The sequence below is a fragment of the Phaenicophaeus curvirostris genome, chromosome 21, assembly GCF_032191515.1.
Source record: "Phaenicophaeus curvirostris isolate KB17595 chromosome 21, BPBGC_Pcur_1.0, whole genome shotgun sequence".
Lineage (NCBI taxonomy): Eukaryota > Metazoa > Chordata > Aves > Cuculiformes > Cuculidae > Phaenicophaeus > Phaenicophaeus curvirostris.
The window spans coordinates 9,106,671-9,123,191 of NC_091412.1; the positions used below are offsets into that span (position 1 = coordinate 9,106,671).

Here is a 16,521-nt window from a genome sequence, read left to right on the forward strand (position 1 = left end):
TTCCAGCTCTTTGTTCAGTTACAAAGGAAGGCAGCTACATTTTGATGCTAGTATATGGGCGTTATTATCCTTTTCCTCTGCTCTCCGTTTTGCTTTCCTTGGAGGGGATAATTGCTAGGGCTGCTTTAAGGAATTGGAACTATTGGAACCTGCCATGCACCTGCCAGGAGTGCAGCAGCGTAGAATGGCGTTTAACAGTTGCAGGTCCCTGTTCGCCTCACCCCTCAGAAGTTTTGCTTCCATAACAGCAGGATTTTGTCTGGTTTGTTTTATCTTTAACAGACCACTTGCCTGTTCATTTTGTTTATACTTACTTGGCATTAAAATTATGCCTGCTAATGCAGGCATTGCAGCTCTCACCAAATGACGCTAGATAATTCCTCCTTTTTGAAGAAGCCAAAAGGAAATTCCTAATTTTTGGATAGCACAAAATTCCATCTTGTTCCAGTTTGTACTCTCACGTGCGGTTATTACCATGAAGAACAACAACTGTGCCCTTGGATCTTATTTAGCGTTGTCTCTAGGCTTCCAGTTGTTGTAAGAGACATCCAGGTATCTCCTTTTTGTACAAGGGAACTTGCAGCACCTATGTCCAAAATATCCTAAAAGTAGTAACCCTTCTGGCATGCTAGAAGGATATTTGCTTGGGAAGAGTGCTGGAAAGCACTGTGTGTAGGCTAGCCAGTGCAGAAGGACAAGGAATGATGTTTTGGACAATGTCTGGCTCCATTACTCATTGAAATATTTTTCTCATTGCTGCTCAGATCTTTACTGTATTTCTGGCTTTGTGTTAGGGTGTCTGCAGCTATGGATCAGCATCTGCTTTCTCTTTTAAAATGATGTAAGTAAAATCAAATAAAAATAAAGAAAATGTTAAAAGGAGCTAATACAATTATTAGATTAATAAAATATATAGATGTGTTACTCAGGGTCAACTGATTGTGCATAAGAAGAACTGCCAGCTTTTAGAAGAGAGGTTTGTACTCTTGCGAGTACGAGAGGAAACTTGTTGATGAGATGCGTGAAAACTGCTTTGGTAGATTAAGCTCTGTCAATAAAAATGTTTCATGAGGAGATAAGACCGTGATGATCTGTAATTGAGCTGGAATAATACTCTTGATGACCTATGATTCAGGCCTAATTCTAATGATTGTCTGGTATGTCCCACAATCTTGCAATTCATCTGTCATTGTCACAAGCATCAGGAACATAATATTCTCCTAAAATAAGAAAATTAAGCTTCTAAGACAAACTAATCTTCTTAGAGCAGGTAATTTCAGGAAGATAATTCATGCACACAGCACAGTTTACTACTGGTGATCAATACTGCTATTACACATCATCTACATACAATAAAATAGAATCACTCTTTCAGATCTCCATAATATTTGTGGTCCATCTCTGGATTTCCATTCATTTCAACATCAATATGGAAGGGTACACATACACTTAGCCAAGATTTCACATTCCTGCTTCACAATGCAGAAAACTATTCAATTGTGGTGTTTCATACATTGAAAACTCCATCAGTCTTGCCAAAAGAAGCAGAAATGGAAATAGCCATTTTTGTATGTGTGGCATTTAAGAGCGTTGTACGTGGGTGCCCTCTACACACACTCTAGAGAACTGCATTACTTTGGTTTGGTTTAAAATAAACTTGAAAACGGTATGTGATAAATTTAAATAATTAAACAGTACTTCAGGAGCTTAATGAAATGAACGAACCATTGCAATGACAAAGAGTCACAGTGTATTAGATTTTAAAATAGCAGAAAATGCTATTTTCCCCTAGTAGAATTGTCTTTGATTCAGTATTCTTATTACCAACCATTTATAAATTTTCTACAGAATGTTGTCATCCTAAACAGAAGTGTCCTCCTCCCTTCTAATAATACCTTATTCCTGCTAATTAAAGTTATTTATTTATAAATTGACAAATTTTGTATTAAAAAAATATAGATAAACTGTATTTTTTGAGCTTTGGTTCTGCACAGGGAGCAGGGGCACGGCACAGAGGTACTGCCTGGGCTGGCAAACCCTCCAGAGGAGAAAGTGTAGGCTATAGGACATCAGTGGAGTCAAGAGTCTGTGAGAGCAGGAGGGTGAGGCTGTAACTGTTTGGGAGGGCAGAACATCAGAAAGTAGAAATAAAAGGTGACTTACAGTTGAATCAAGGCATGTAGACCTGACTTTAGCTCGCCTTGCAGTCAGCAGCGGCTGTGACATACTGGTGAGAACTCCAGCGATGAGGACCTAGCAATAACAAACACCCTATGTCAGATCATCAGACATGAAAATGCACGTTTTTAATAAGACCTAATAACTGATGGGAAACAAACCAAATGACCAGCCAAGCCATGTTAAAAAAAAACCAACTCCAACTCTCCATTCTACTAGCAATCCCCTCTACACTCCATACGCTATAGAATAGACCCAAATATGTTGTCTGGCTTTCTCATCATCTTGTCTGACACTACACATAACAGCAAGATGCACTCACGGTATTCTGACACCTTTTAAAGTGATGTTTGTTGTTGGAAAACCATGCAGGGGCGTAAGTGTGATACGAGGAGCCTAAATGGAGCCCCACTGTTTCTTTGTGTGCTCGCTCAGCGCACGGCTCGGCTGATGGACAGCACTATTAAGCAGTCATTAGCACCGTCTCTGAAAGCTGCCTTCTGCTGATGCTAACAGGCTATTCAATATTTTGAGCTTTTATAAGAAAGAGGGCACCTAAATGAGAATAATGAGGTCATTCTATGACATGCCTGAGGATATGAAACCATGGGTAACTTTTTAGGCCGTTTGATATGTGAACACATTACATTCGACTGTGACAGATTATTTCTAGCCTTCAAAAAGAAAAGCTTCTTCCATTAAATCACAGCACACAGCATCAGCACCAAGTGGTAATCAAAACACTGGTGTCACTGTAAAGCACAGCCTTCAAAATAATTCTCTGTAACCTAATAAACAAGAATACATGTGTATGGATGGAGATGTAGAGCAAGGGATTGAAATAGCACCAGAAAAGCAGCAGATTTTAACAGTTAGCAAAGTTTAAAAGGATTTTCTGATAAAACAATTGCTGCCAATTCAGCATAATGTTTTCTTTTGCCAAATGAGATGCATGGACTATTTTGGCTTCGAAAAGATGAACAAACTGAAATTTTAATTTTAGACCTGCTTCTTGCATAGAGCAGTTGCTGTTTCTCATCAAACTGGCTCACTTTCCTCACTTTTTTCAAAAGGTTTTGTACCACGGGGCTATTTCAAGATTCTTTGTGGGTTTGGGTGGGGCTGTGCTGTGTGTCCAGCTTACATCCCGGTCTCTTAGGCAGGACGTTGTTCCGCTTCCCATCTGTGTTTAGCCCATGAGTGAATGCTACAGCCTGCTCAGGTCTATGGATTAACGTGGTTGGTTGTTGTTCAGCTTTGCACTTTAACACACTCAAACTTCACAATAGTGGTAGGAAAAGTATCTCTTTGTTCTGGTTGTTCTCCAAGGTTGCTTCCGCTATTTCTGCCTTCAGAAATGATGCTCAGGGAGTTTTCCTGGGTGTGCAAGAGCATCACACAACATTCAGGCCTTGAAAAAAGGAAGCGTGCTCGCCCTTAGCTCTTTTTCTTCTCTTGGGAAAGCTCAGTGCCCTTTACTAGAGGAGATGTTTGTGTGTGTGTCTATTTAGCTTCATTTTGGTTGTATTTTCTTCTTGTACTGTTTTTAGCAGTGTTACATACACGTAGTGAAGGGCAATCTGTATAACACAAGTTAGTATTTAGCTTCAGTTTCTATATGTTTGTTTAATGTTAGAGCCTAAATGCACAAACACGGCTGCCAAGAACCCAGTGCTGAGCTCAGAGAGTTCCCTTCCACCCTGGGCACCTACTGCAGGGGCAGCTGGTTGGATATCAGGGTGTGAGATGTGCTCAGGCCCTTGCCTTTCCCTTAAGTGGTTCCTGCAGCATCCCCTTCACACACCGTGAGCCTGGAAAGAGGGAAAGGCCACAGTGTCCTCTCCTTGGAGCCACTGAAAACTTACCCTTTGCAAAGGCTTGAAAGCAAGGAGAATGCTGTGGGAGCAAGAGCACGTAGAAGAACCTTGCTCTGAGAGAGCTCTGCTTACTGGCAGGCAGTTTCTCTTTGTACCTGCACGTGAGCTACCCTAGAGGGACACAGACCCGCAAGTTTGCTGCTGTTCCAGTTTCTCTCCTTTTCATTTCTATTTTCCTAGTCTTATTGTTTTTTACAAGGGATGGAACTCAGCAGTTCCATTTAGACTAGAAAGAAAGGTTTAATTCAAATTATTCATGGCCTTTACAGGCTGGGTGTGTTATATTTTTTTACTTTGTCTAGCCCCCAAGCTTATTAAAGTGGGGTTTTTTTAATTAAAAAAGATTAATGAGTGATTGCCCTTTTTTAGCCTCTCCAACATTATAATTGGAATAATCTGCACTTGCCCAACCTGAAAGGCAATCGCAAATATAGAGAATAGCATGTAGTGTTTGGTTTATAATCTTAATGTATCATTAGATGTTTGCTGGTTATGAATTATCCATCAGCTCAAACATAACAGTTAATTCTGATTATCGCTACTCTTGAATCACTAACAACCCACCCTGAATGTGAAGAAAATACTAACCTGGAAGAATGGGAAGGTAGGAAAACAGACCAGTACATAAAATAAAGCCTTTAAAATACACTATAGATTAATGAAATTAACTGGATAAACCATGATATTTCAATATAAAACATATTCATTAAAGACTGTAAAAACTGTGGAGTTCCACTAAAAGCTATCAGATAACTCCAACAGTGTCTCCACCTTAGCTAAAATTTTCTAATCTTTAGGTTTACAGAGAAAATTCCCCAAAATATGCTGAAAGACTCCAATGCTAAAAGCCAAGTAAAAAGTCAAGAGATGGTATTGGTTTTATTTCACAATCTTTGGGTCAAATGCAGTATTTTTTAAAAGATCTGAGTTTGCAATACTGAGAATGAGGAGAAAGTGCTTACATTATCAGAACCTGCTGACCAGAATCTGAAAAATAACATTTAACCTCTTTCCTTGGAAGATTTTATGTGGCAGAACAAAGTGATTGTCTGAAGTACAAAAAAATGGTATTGAGAAGAAAATCAAGCTGGTTTGGAATCTGCAAACTTAGGAATTCTTCTCTGGATTCCATTGTGTCTGAATCACCTTAATTTTTAAATGGCTCCATAATTTGAATTACGTTTCTGAAGTGATGTATTGGGCAAGAGTTCTCATGAAAAAAAGTGCCAGCTTGCTACCAATCTAATGACACTGCTGTCTGTAAGAGGTACTTATGAAAGGGAAGATTGCCTGCCAATCAAAGTTTTAATGACTTTTTCCACTGATTTTAATATAACATATATTTGCCTTTCTAAAAGAAGGACTTTTTTTTTCCCAAGGAATTAAGTGTTCGATAATAATTGTTGTGGTTTTTTTTTTCTCCTCTCTAGTGTTCATTATGGCTTCTGGGCTTTTGGTTTACCCTTTGGGTTTCAACTCTGCTACTGTGAAGAGATTCTGTGAGAACTCAGACATCTACTATGCAGGAGACTGCCAGATCGGATGGGGGTACATGCTGGCAATTGTCGGGGTTATGTTGTCTGTCTTTTTACCATTCTTTGCAAAATATGCACCAAAAGAGCACATATCTCCAACTCCAATACCTACTATTTTATAGCATTTTGTTACTGTTTAAGAATAGAACATTCCTGTCTACAGGCAATGGGCGGCAATTATTATAGCACTTCCATTTAGCTGTATTGCAAAAGAGAGAAAGGAGATGGGGAAGGGAAGGTCAGATTCACAAAGACCAAAAGTGCATTGATAGTCTTCCGTGAGAATGAGCAGTGAACACTTTGGAACTGAAATAAGACTAATCAGCAGCCTTTATACTGCTCGAAACATAGTGGCATAATGCCTTAGACAACAAAAATCTGTTTATCCTCAAAACATCTGTCTACCTCCCAGTTTCTTTTGTGTCTCAAAATTGTCTGTTAAAAGCTTCAGTTCACTTTTTATATACTATGTCAAAACTTTTATGTACCCAATAATTTTAAAACCAACCATAATATTTTGTTACAATTATTTTGATTAGTAAAAAGCGCCTACTAGCAGCCACGGCCTAAAATTAAGCTTGATATCTAAAAAGAACTGTATACAAGAAACAAGTTTATTTTAATCTACGTGTACCAGTAGCACCTGCATATTGTGAGTTGTTAGCACAATTGTTAATACTGATCTGATCTTCAAGATTTACAGCCATCTTCATGAAGGCTGGCATGAAATTTAGATGACTTTTTTTCAGAGAGATCCAGTTACTTCCAAAGGCTTCATGAAGGTTTAGTGGTTTAAGAATGGAGGGGATAAATGGTAAAAATTTGTTTTCAGCACTTCTTAAATTATAATTTTAGGTGGACTTTTACAAAATTATCTGAACTAATACAGCTGTAGATGTTGGGGTTTCTGGTTTGTTTTATAAGGCAGAAAAGAAAAAACTCTGTTTACAAAAAGGTGTGTGCCCAATGCCCTTGTATATGGCGAGAATATAAGGCAGAATGAACCAAGTTCTAATACTTCCATTACCGTTCAGAGCCCATTATTGTAAAAAACAAAAAGTGAAATGAAATGCTACTGGACACCATGAATAAGAATCTGAGTCCGTGTCAGAACTAGCAAATGGCCATATTTCATGGGTTTGTATGTGAAATTTGTGAAGTCTGATTTCCACAATAGCACTGAATTCATTACTATCAAGCATTGAAATAAATGCACGTGATTGCCTTAAGCAAAAAAACATTGGGTTCTAATCGCACCCCACTGTTATGTTTTTTCATTTAAAAAAATTAATTCTAATTCTAGTCTCATCTTTTATTTTCTATTATTTATTTTTTAAAAAAAGAAATAATCACATAGATTATATTTAATTCAGAGCTGTACTTCTTAGTTTTGTGTTTTGGCACAAACCAAGTGATTGAATTTATTATTCTTCACTGAGCTGAGTCCAACTAATTCCTGAATTTCTTTTCTTTTAATGGAAAGTGTACATGAAGGAACAGTCAGAGGCATGTTGAGGATGTATAGGAAAATGCAAACAGATAGAACAATCACTGTGTTATTCTAACAAATGTCAGAGAGTTCTGCAGTCCTGTTTACATTCCTCACCCTTCTAAGCGTCAATGGAACATTGCATTGTTTTCCAAAATAATTGCCTGTTACATTTTCATGCACTCTAAAAGCAAATCCTGCACATAAGCTTAGCAAGTTCCATTGCTAATCTCTGAAAATACAAATTTCAATGTAGAATTAAGTACACTGAGAAAGAGAATGTGAGCATGTGCAACGCATTTTTGCTCACAGTGTCTAAGGAATTAACATCTCTAAAGTAAGAAGAATAAATTTCAGTCACTTCTGTAAAGTAATGTACTTTTCAGTAATGTCTTATGCTTTTTTTTTTTATGAATGGCTGAAATTGGCAATTTTCACATAAGAGTCAGAAAAGTGAGGAATAACAAACGTGTAAAAAGAATATCATCATCGCAAAGTAGAAAGACAGAGATGCAGGCTTTTCTTTCCTAACCAACCTGTGCCTTTACACTAGAACCATTATACAAGACAGGACCACAATGGTTAAAAAAACAAAACAAGCAACAACTGGAAAATGTTGAGTAATGTGTATAAACTGTATTATGTAGGGTTTTTTCTGTTTGGTGTAATGTTTACGATTGTTCACTTAATGTTTCACTAGAAAAAGTGATTTGTTAGTGTAAAGTAGAAAACTCTTTTTGCAGAGACCTAAACCACTTACGGAGAGTAAAAATATTTTAGATTTTTATTAACAGCCATAACATACCTGGCAGACGCAAACAACCTATTCCTGTCATTACTTATTAACATAACTTTCACATGTGCAGAACTGGAACCATCAATCATTCAACTGAAATCGGTAGGGCTACAACATTTGTGTGATGTTGATTGCATGCACAGATGCTTGCAGCTCCAGTCTCTTTGTTCAAGCTTCCTTTGTAGTTTTAAATTACTGTTACAACAGGGTCTTACAACTTACAACATTGCTGTACCAAATCCTTTACTTCTTAAAACTCAGCTTCTGTTGTGAATATCGTCAAGCTCTACAACCTGGAATATTCACCACCTTTTATAAGTTAAGCTAATGCTTCCTTTTGGAACTTTCTTTAATAGTTTGTAATATACAAAGAAAATCAAATATACATGTGTGACCTCTACAATTGGATAGATGATCCCCTCCTTGAAACATCCACGCTCAGAACCAGCTTAGCACAGAAGGCAGAAATGATAATGCAAGTGATTCTTACAACAGTTAGTAAAGCCCATACTTCAGATCCTCAGCTGGAACCGTTACAGGGAGCATTGCTGACAATGCAAATGCTAACACTGACAGATCACTTTTTTTAAATAAAGACTGTCTGCACGTTGAACTGTGTAAAAGCGTTTTCCTGTTACAAGTCAAACAATTTACTGGACCAGGTTCAAGTTTTATTCTAAATATATAATTTTTTAAGTGTAACTAAAAGCTGTATTTTCCATTAATGTGTTTCCGCGTTGACTAGCTGGCTCCTTTTTAGAATATTAACTGTTTTCTGTATTTGACTTGTTGGATACAATATTTCAATTATTTTAAATGTGAAATTTCCAATTGCCAACACTGTATAATAAAATTCAAAAAAAACCCAACACACTGTTCACTATTTTCTTGACAACTTTTTTGTTTTACGATTCCCAACAGAGCTGGTACAAAGCCGTTGGAGTAAAGGAACTAGCTAAGGGGAAGAGGAAATAGAAACAGCAGGAATAATCTATGAAAGTCAATGTTTGAAGGCAAAGACACATAAACATGTACATTATCCATCCCTCATGAAAGGTGTTTCTGTGGCAAAGGCAGGGAAGTTCTGTGTGCAAATAATTATTTGTCTGCAACTTCCTCTGTGTCTTTGTGCAATCTTCCCACAGTGGCAGTGTCTGCTGCTGTTTCATGCAGGTGTTATACCGATTATTTATTTTTTAAAAAAACATGAATTAGATGACATATCAATGGTAACCACGTGAATGCCTACTATGTACAGCTGCAACCTATGAAATCTTTCTGTAGTATCTATTATGTTCATTTCTAGAAAAGCTTTTACACATGTTCTTGTAATCCAGCAAAAGAAGGGAACCTGTTAGTTGAAATTGAAGGGGAATAAAGACCACCTTCTTACTTGCTACCAAAGAGCAGTTTTAATACAATATGCAGAGTGAAACAGAACCTTGTTGATGTTTGTTAGCTACTAAACTTTGACTAAATACTACTCAAAAGTACTATGTAGTCAGCATTTTTAAATAGGTATTGAAAGGATTTCTAAAAATTGAAGATAATTAAAAGCAATGGCAGTCTGAATTAGTATTGATCTTTTTCCAGCTTGCACTACTGCAAAGCTCAAATATTTCAATTCCGAACTTCTTCAGTAAAATTTAATCTAATATGTAACAAAACCCTGCTATTGCATATTTAACTGGGAAAGATAAGCTATGAAAAGTAATAGTGAAACAATTGTTACTAATATTTGTTGGATAATACAGCATAGTGATATGTTCAATTATTTTATCAGATTTTCAGTATTAGTTTTGGTAAATGCATGTCCAGCCTTTATGGGTTTCACTTTATTAGTGAAAATCAACTTTTAAATTTCATTCATTGTTTTTACATATGCTGTCATTTCAACATCTGCTCTTTTAACAAACTCTTGGAAAGTGCTTTGTTCTTGAATAGTTGCTGGCCTTACAGAGACGCACTTCAAAATGTTCCTTTTTGTGTCATAGTTTCCCATGCACCTGTGCACTCGACCTCTAATTAGTCTTGGAAGCTCCCGGTCCTTCGTCAAAAGCACAATAAGCAAATGAAAAAATTATACACCTTTCCAAGATAAAAGCTTTCAATATGTCTGGTTGTTAGATATTGGTGGATTTCTGAAGACTACTGCAAATGCAAAAGGGATTTACATCAGCTTTTTTGCAGTTATCAACTACTTAGAAGCCGAACTGAAAATCCCACTTTTTTTTTTTTTTTTCTGAAACAGAAGTCTGAGGATGCCGAAATAGTGACTGGATTATTGCTCTGGACTACTTTGGGAACAGTATGGAATAAGCACCCAGCTTTCCTTTTACACAGTCATTTACTGTATGTCAGAACATACTGTTAGCTTCAGTAAAGGGATTATAGCCAATGGTGTTGGTGTTATGTATGGGCACAGGAATACTTACAATTTCGTAAAAGACGCAAGGCAGACTCTGCTTTCCATCTCTCAGAAGAAAATTCTTTGCCCCATATGCTCCAGGTGTGACTGCAGAATCAAGTGTGCCTATTCCATTTAGCAAAAATATATCATGATGTAAACATCAGGAAAGTACTAAGTATGATATACAAAAATTCCATGACGACATTTACTACACAAAAGCACTAAGATATATCAAGTCAGAATCAGCTTTCTGTAAGAACTTTTCCTAACAGACACTGGAAGTTCTAATAGAAATCACGGGCGTTATGTAGTCTTTGAACAGTAAAATTGTATATGATGTCTCTCTGAACTGAGAGATCAAATGCGGTTTTCATAGCTACCACTGCAAACAGGTTATTCTCTTGTTAAGCAAAGCAAAACATAATTCTCTAAGTTTTATTGGTCTTAATATGCAAATTGACTTCAGCTATTTACAACCTTGTCCAAATAGTTTTCTAATACGTCATTACACTGTATATTCTTATTCCCCTTGAAGTAAAGTTTAGTTATTTCTGTCTTTTGTTGTGTACATTTCAGATAACTTCAATTAAAACACAAAGAAAAACACACTAAAAGTTGTCTATGTTTAGAAGTACTCCAGACTTGAATTTATTACCAGATTAATTACATTAAAAATTACTGTAAAGCTGTATGTCCCTACAGAAGGTTCCTTTTTAATAGGAAAATATATTGTAACATATTATAAGAACAAGGAAAGGAAAGAAACAGGATAGAAAGAGCTTAAATGTTGGGGGATAATTGCATTGTTAATTTTGTACCTACTGCGGCCATAATCCAAAACTGAATGGATCTCCCAGCAGGAAAATGATATGGTGCTCATGCCAGTATTTTGTGGTTTTAAGTATTTCAGCTATTGTTCCTACAGTTAATAACATTTTATCCTGGCTGTTGTCCTACTATTATTATCAGCTACAGCACAATCTGCCATGCTTACCTAAAACTTCAAATAACAATGCAGTTTTATAAGTATATTGACTCCAGTGCCTCAGGCTTTCAATGACTGCAGATATGATTCGCAAAGAATTCTTTTTTTCTTTAATTTTTAATCGAGATGATGAAACTTCCTTTCAGAGGAAGATGGAAACTCAAGTTAGAGATACACACACAATTTTAAAAGGCACAGACATTTATATATTATGCTCAATATCCAATATTTGCATTAAAATTGGAGTATTTGTTCAGGCTATGAAAACAACTCCCTGCCAATTTATATGATCATGCTGAGAATCGTACATTATTATAGTATGAAAATCTCATTTCTAAATTTTCAAAACCCTTAGGTTTTACTAAGGCAGCAAGGACTGATCAAAGCCTCATTTTTCCCACAGTTTTCTTTTTCTTTACTATTTTCTTTATTGTCTCTTCCTATTAACTCTCGCCATAAGTTTACCTGACTTTTCTCTTCTGGAACACAATCAAACCGGTTTTCATTCATTTTATTTTGCTGATTATTGTGGTTAAATTTATATGCCAGGCTATGATCCTGCAGACTTTTTGAAACAGTGTTAGGTTTCACTGGCCACTGTCCTCTTGAAGTGTATGTTTGTCTGGTTTCTGTTGTTTTGCTATGCTGAGATGAATTACGGTTATCAGGTGCTTTTTGCTGCTGGACAGTTTTCAAACTATTTGAAAGGCTCTCAAACTTTCGAATAGTTCCACTACCAGGTCTTGAATCTGTTGTGTTACTTAAAGGGGTAAACACATTTCTGTTCCAAACTTTGGTACTGGGAGTCTTCTCTTCTGCCCTGCATACAACGTAAGACGTAGTTCAGTACTGCACTATCTATTCTGAATATTCAGAGATATAATTAAAGTATGTAAAAGCAATCTATGTCTTGTTGTTCTAGGTTTAAAAAAATCTGTTAGATATTCAGACTCGAAGTACCTGAGGAAACACTTCAGTTTATCCATACACAAGGCAGTGATCACACCTGCGCTTAAATGCAGCTGAATTATATTCAGTTGTGATTAAATGTTTTGATGTACAATTGCCCTAATGTATACGAATAGAAACTTATTTGAATCTATTGATAAACTTGGCTTGCAGGCAATACTTCAAGTAAAGGGAATATCTAAGACCAGGAAAATTCCATCAACTTTTAGGATAAGACTGAATTTTAGGCCTGATAATAAGATATTAGGTCTAATTAACAGGCCTCATCCATTACACTGGAAAGATACTTTATTTCAGTGGATTTTGGCTCATAAGCACAGTGGAATTCTGATCAGTGATGATCTGAGAATGAAAAATGGCTCTCTGAATGATACAAGACTATGGAAAATATAAGATATCTTTTCACATGAGAATAATTTTGGTTAAGGAAGGGTAACAAAAATTAAAGTCTTCACCAACCTCCAAGCATACAAGTTTTTTTCCAGCTTTTGCTAATTTAGATTATGATGCATTTAGGGGTTCCATAAGGGAAGCAGCCATCTGATGTTCTGTTCAGCTTTCAAAGGTAAGTTTAAAGTGTCAGTGACATAGTAGCACCTTTATTGTCAGACAGACACGTGGATCACAGCTTGTGAAGCAATTAGTATCCAAATGAAAATGAGTAATCAACAAACCTTCTGCTTTTACTCACCCATTGCTTGCTGCTTTCTCTAGCTCATCCAATTCTGGGTTTGCAGTCCCCCAGCCTAATTCTCAAAAGAGAAAGGATTGAATATTGATACAAACTGAAAAGATTGAAAGGCAGTAGGTCTACTTAGGGTTCCTACTCCTTATCTGCTTCATGTTCCACAAATAATGTACAGGAAGGAGAAGATAAAAAGAAAAAGAAAAAAGGGGGGAATGTAATCCTTTGATATCTGTAATTATAAAGCAAATTCTACCCACTGGGTTGCTTTTCTAGGCAAAGGTTAAGTTACAAACATCAGGCTCATTTCTTATTAGCACAGAGACTTCTACTTTATTATAAGTAAACCACAATGAAAGTACTAAAGGCAGAATTGTGCATCCTTCTTTACAAGCAGAATTTGAAGAACAGAGGTTCTCTTCTGAATTACAAGAAAGACATCTTATAAATGTTTCTTCTTGTAACACAGGACTTGAATGTTGATGGAAATCAACTGAAAACAAAAGGTCAGAGTTTCAAGAGACTCTATTTAAATCCCAGTGCTACTTCATTCTCTAACATACAAAGAGTCAAACTCCCTCTAGGCACAAAGTATAAAAAGCTCAATTGTATTAGAAGAGAAAGAAATTTCCTGCAGGACATTTTTCACATAATGAACTTTTCAGAAATAAACATAAAGGATACATATAGTTCTTGATAAAGAGAATGCCTAATTTAATAAAATACAATCATAAGGTCAAGCTTTATTTGGATTTAAAGCCATTAGAAAAATAAAATATATCTTATTTACCAGATGATGTAGGAGAAAAGTTGTAAATATGAGTCCCAGAAGTGGTACTTGGCTCATGTTTAAGTGGATTTGAAGTGAGGGGCTGCCTATTTCTTTTTTTCTGATTGAACAGAGGTACAGGCAGACAACCTAAAATTAAAATTTAAATCATAATACTATACTGATAGCAAAAGGATACACAATGTACACTTAAAACATGTAAATAAAACTACTTAGCAATTATTTTATGGAACCTTATGAAAGGAATTACATTTCATAAGCACGTAAAAGACCAGCCATTGCCTCACAGAATTTATATCCCCAGCTTTCTGCCCTGCAAATAATCCATGAATGAAACACTTCTCCTAGTCACCAGTCAGTGGCTCCATTCAGAATCTTGCCCTGTACTGCAATAAAACAGACAACACATACAAGGCCACACAGGGAATGGGGGGTTTAGGACTGAATACTCTATATTCTGTAAGAATATTGTCTGTCTGCATATATTACACACATTTAAGCATAATGAGGAATAAACTGTGAAGCATAATAGAATGGATGGTACCTGCTGTGCTGCGAGTTGGAGTGTCAACCAAACTCCTTTTCATTTCTTCGCTGTATCTTAATAGCTAACAGGGTATTGATTACTCCAGATTTGCTGTATGGGAGGTAGAGAAATAGACAAAGTAAACTACTTCACATTGCAAACACACCCACATTTTATGTGATTTTATGGCTGTTTCTCTTAACTCTCTGTACATTCGGTGACACACATCACTTCAGACACAAATTGAAAATGAGAGCAATTGTACTGCATTTAGAACATCCACAGGAACACAAGCAACACGACTGCTCTTGGAAACAGAATACTAAGAGAAAATGCATATTTATATATTGCTGCAAAGCGTGATAGCAGGGTACGTGGCTTTGAGTAAAAAAAAAAATGTAACTGCTCTGTGAAAAATAATGTCACGCTACAAAGAAACTTCTTTGCTGTGCTTTATGGTACAGACCTAAAACCTGCAGCCAATTTCCTTATATACAAAATATTTCATAAGTCAACAAACCACATAATCATTAGTTCATCACTGTTACACAATTTAAACAGCACTCCTACCACTGAGAAACCTAACGGCCACCTGTAAGTGACATACATGCAAAATAAACCCCTACAAACTTGGCATTTCAGTTTAGGAAGCCAATTTTTGCATTGCAAAGGGTTTTAGGCTGCATTGTTTTGCTTTCTATCCTCCTCTTTAAGATCAGCAAGCAGGACACAGAATGAAAGCCGGAGTTTGAGGCTGAAGAGCAGGAGCAGGAGCAGGAGCAGGAGCAGGAGCAGGAGCAGGAGCAGGAGCAGGAGCAGGAGCAGGAGCAGGAGCAGGAGCAGGAGCAGGAGCAGGAGCAGGAGCAGGAGCAGGAGCAGGAGCAGGAGCAGGAGCAGGAGCAGGAGGCACCCGAGGAGCGAGGCTCTGAGGGGCTCCCAGAGCAGCAGCGCCCGCCGCCGCCTCATAGGGGCGCTGAGGCGAAGCCCGCCAAAACCAACGGCCGCTTGGCCACGCCCCGCGCGCGCGGGTTTGAAAAGGGCGGGAAGCAGCCGAGCGCGCGCACCCCTCCCTCAAGGGACGGCGGCGGCGCCTCAGGGCGAGGCGGGAGCCACCAAAGGGACCCTCCGTGCCTTTGGAACTGGCCCTCGTGGAGCCCTGTTCAGCGCTCAGAGAGCCCCTGGGCAGGACCAGGGTAGCCAGAAATGTGTGAGCACAAGCACGGATCTAAACAAAGCTCTCTGCATCCTTCACGCGGTTTTCCTGGGGTTTCCTTTCACGCTGGTCTGGGGTTTTTGGTGGCAACCCTGTAGCTTCAGACTGGCTCCTGCATAAAATGTTAGTCCCAGGCAGGGTTAGAGCCTCTCCTTTTCTGCCATTCTTCTTCCCCAGCCTGGGAACGCCCTGGCGAGCCCCATCGCACTCCTTCCATGCCTCTGTGTGGCTTTGAATCAAGGAATCATAGAATGGTTTGGGTTGGAAAAGAGCTTAAAGATCATCTAGTTCCAACTCCCTTGCTGTGGGCAGTGGCACCTCCCACTAGATCAGGCTGCTTTGAGAGCTACAATTAATTCCATTTACCTTTCATTGTTGCATATGTTTCCAGCTCTGGCAGCGTGCTGAGCTTTCAGGTGCACTCCCTGTTTTGTCTACGGGCTGAGAGTTGGGGTTGTTCAGTCTGGAGAAGAGAAGGCTCTGGGGAGACCTTAGAGCAGCTTCCAGTGCCGGAAGGGGCTCCAGGAAAGCTGGGGAGGGGCTCTGGATCAGGGAGGGCAGAGATAGGACAAGGGAGAATGGTTTTAAGCTGAAAGAAGGCAGGTTTAGATGAGATATTAGGCAGAAATGTTTTCTTGTGAGGGTGGGGAGGCCCTGGCTCAGGTTGCCCAGAGCAGGGGTGGCTGCCCCATCCCTGGAGGGGTTCAAGGCCAGGTTGGATGGGGCTTGGAGCCCCTGATCCAGTGGGAGGTGTCCCTGCCCATGGCAGGAGGTGGGACTGGATGGGCTTTAAGGACCAACTCAAGCCCAACCATTCCAACCCAAACCATTCCGTGACTATGTATGTGGTACATAAAAGCAATCTGATTTTCTAATAAACTAAATATGGTCCTACATTTCAGAGTGTCAGTATTGACAAAACACTGGAATGAGGTCCTGGTGTTTCATGTAAAGGATTGAAAACTTTTCAAATACCTGCATTTATGCCAACAACTTGTCAGTGCTTGTGATGTCCTGGGAGACCAGGAGTTAAAAGCTGTTTGGAAGTTAAGTTGCTCTAAGGGTATA

The 16,521-nt window shown here is 38.2% G+C and overlaps 2 protein-coding genes across 2 annotated transcripts in view; one reads left to right on the plus strand and one right to left on the minus strand.

Moving 5' to 3' along the window:
* LHFPL7 (LHFPL tetraspan subfamily member 7) overlaps positions 1–8,736 on the plus strand; it is a 63,482-nt gene extending 54,746 nt beyond the window's left edge. The window contains exon 3 of the mRNA XM_069874301.1: positions 5,486–8,736. Coding sequence (XP_069730402.1) covers positions 5,486–5,712 — 227 coding nt within the window. The 3' untranslated portion in view covers positions 5,713–8,736. The remainder of the gene's footprint in view (positions 1–5,485) is intronic.
* A 183-nt stretch (positions 8,737–8,919) lies between these two features.
* On the minus strand, positions 8,920–14,301 carry SPATA22 (spermatogenesis associated 22). Its single transcript, XM_069874363.1, has 7 exons — positions 14,259–14,301; positions 13,715–13,843; positions 12,931–12,985; positions 11,736–12,090; positions 11,280–11,409; positions 10,311–10,408; positions 8,920–9,922 (listed from the first exon to the last, which is right to left on the minus strand). The coding sequence occupies exons 1-7, from the start codon at positions 14,299–14,301 to the stop codon at positions 9,731–9,733; spliced, it is 1,002 nt and encodes a 333-aa protein (XP_069730464.1). The 3' UTR covers positions 8,920–9,730.
* Positions 14,302–16,521: the final 2,220 nt, after the last annotated feature.

What these genes read in the sequence shown, in the direction of transcription:
- SPATA22 (XM_069874363.1), bottom strand. Translation starts at nt 14,301, where the DNA reads ATGAAAAGGAGTTTGGTTGACACTCCAACTCGCAGCACAGCAG. An exon ending in TCCAACTCGCAGCACAGCAG is followed by an intron (nt 13,844 to 14,258) that starts GTACCATCCATT and finishes TTTTAATTTTAG; the next exon opens with GTTGTCTGCCTGTACCTCTG. An exon ending in CTTTTCTCCTACATCATCTG is followed by an intron (nt 12,986 to 13,714) that starts GTAAATAAGATA and finishes TTTGAGAATTAG; the next exon opens with GCTGGGGGACTGCAAACCCA.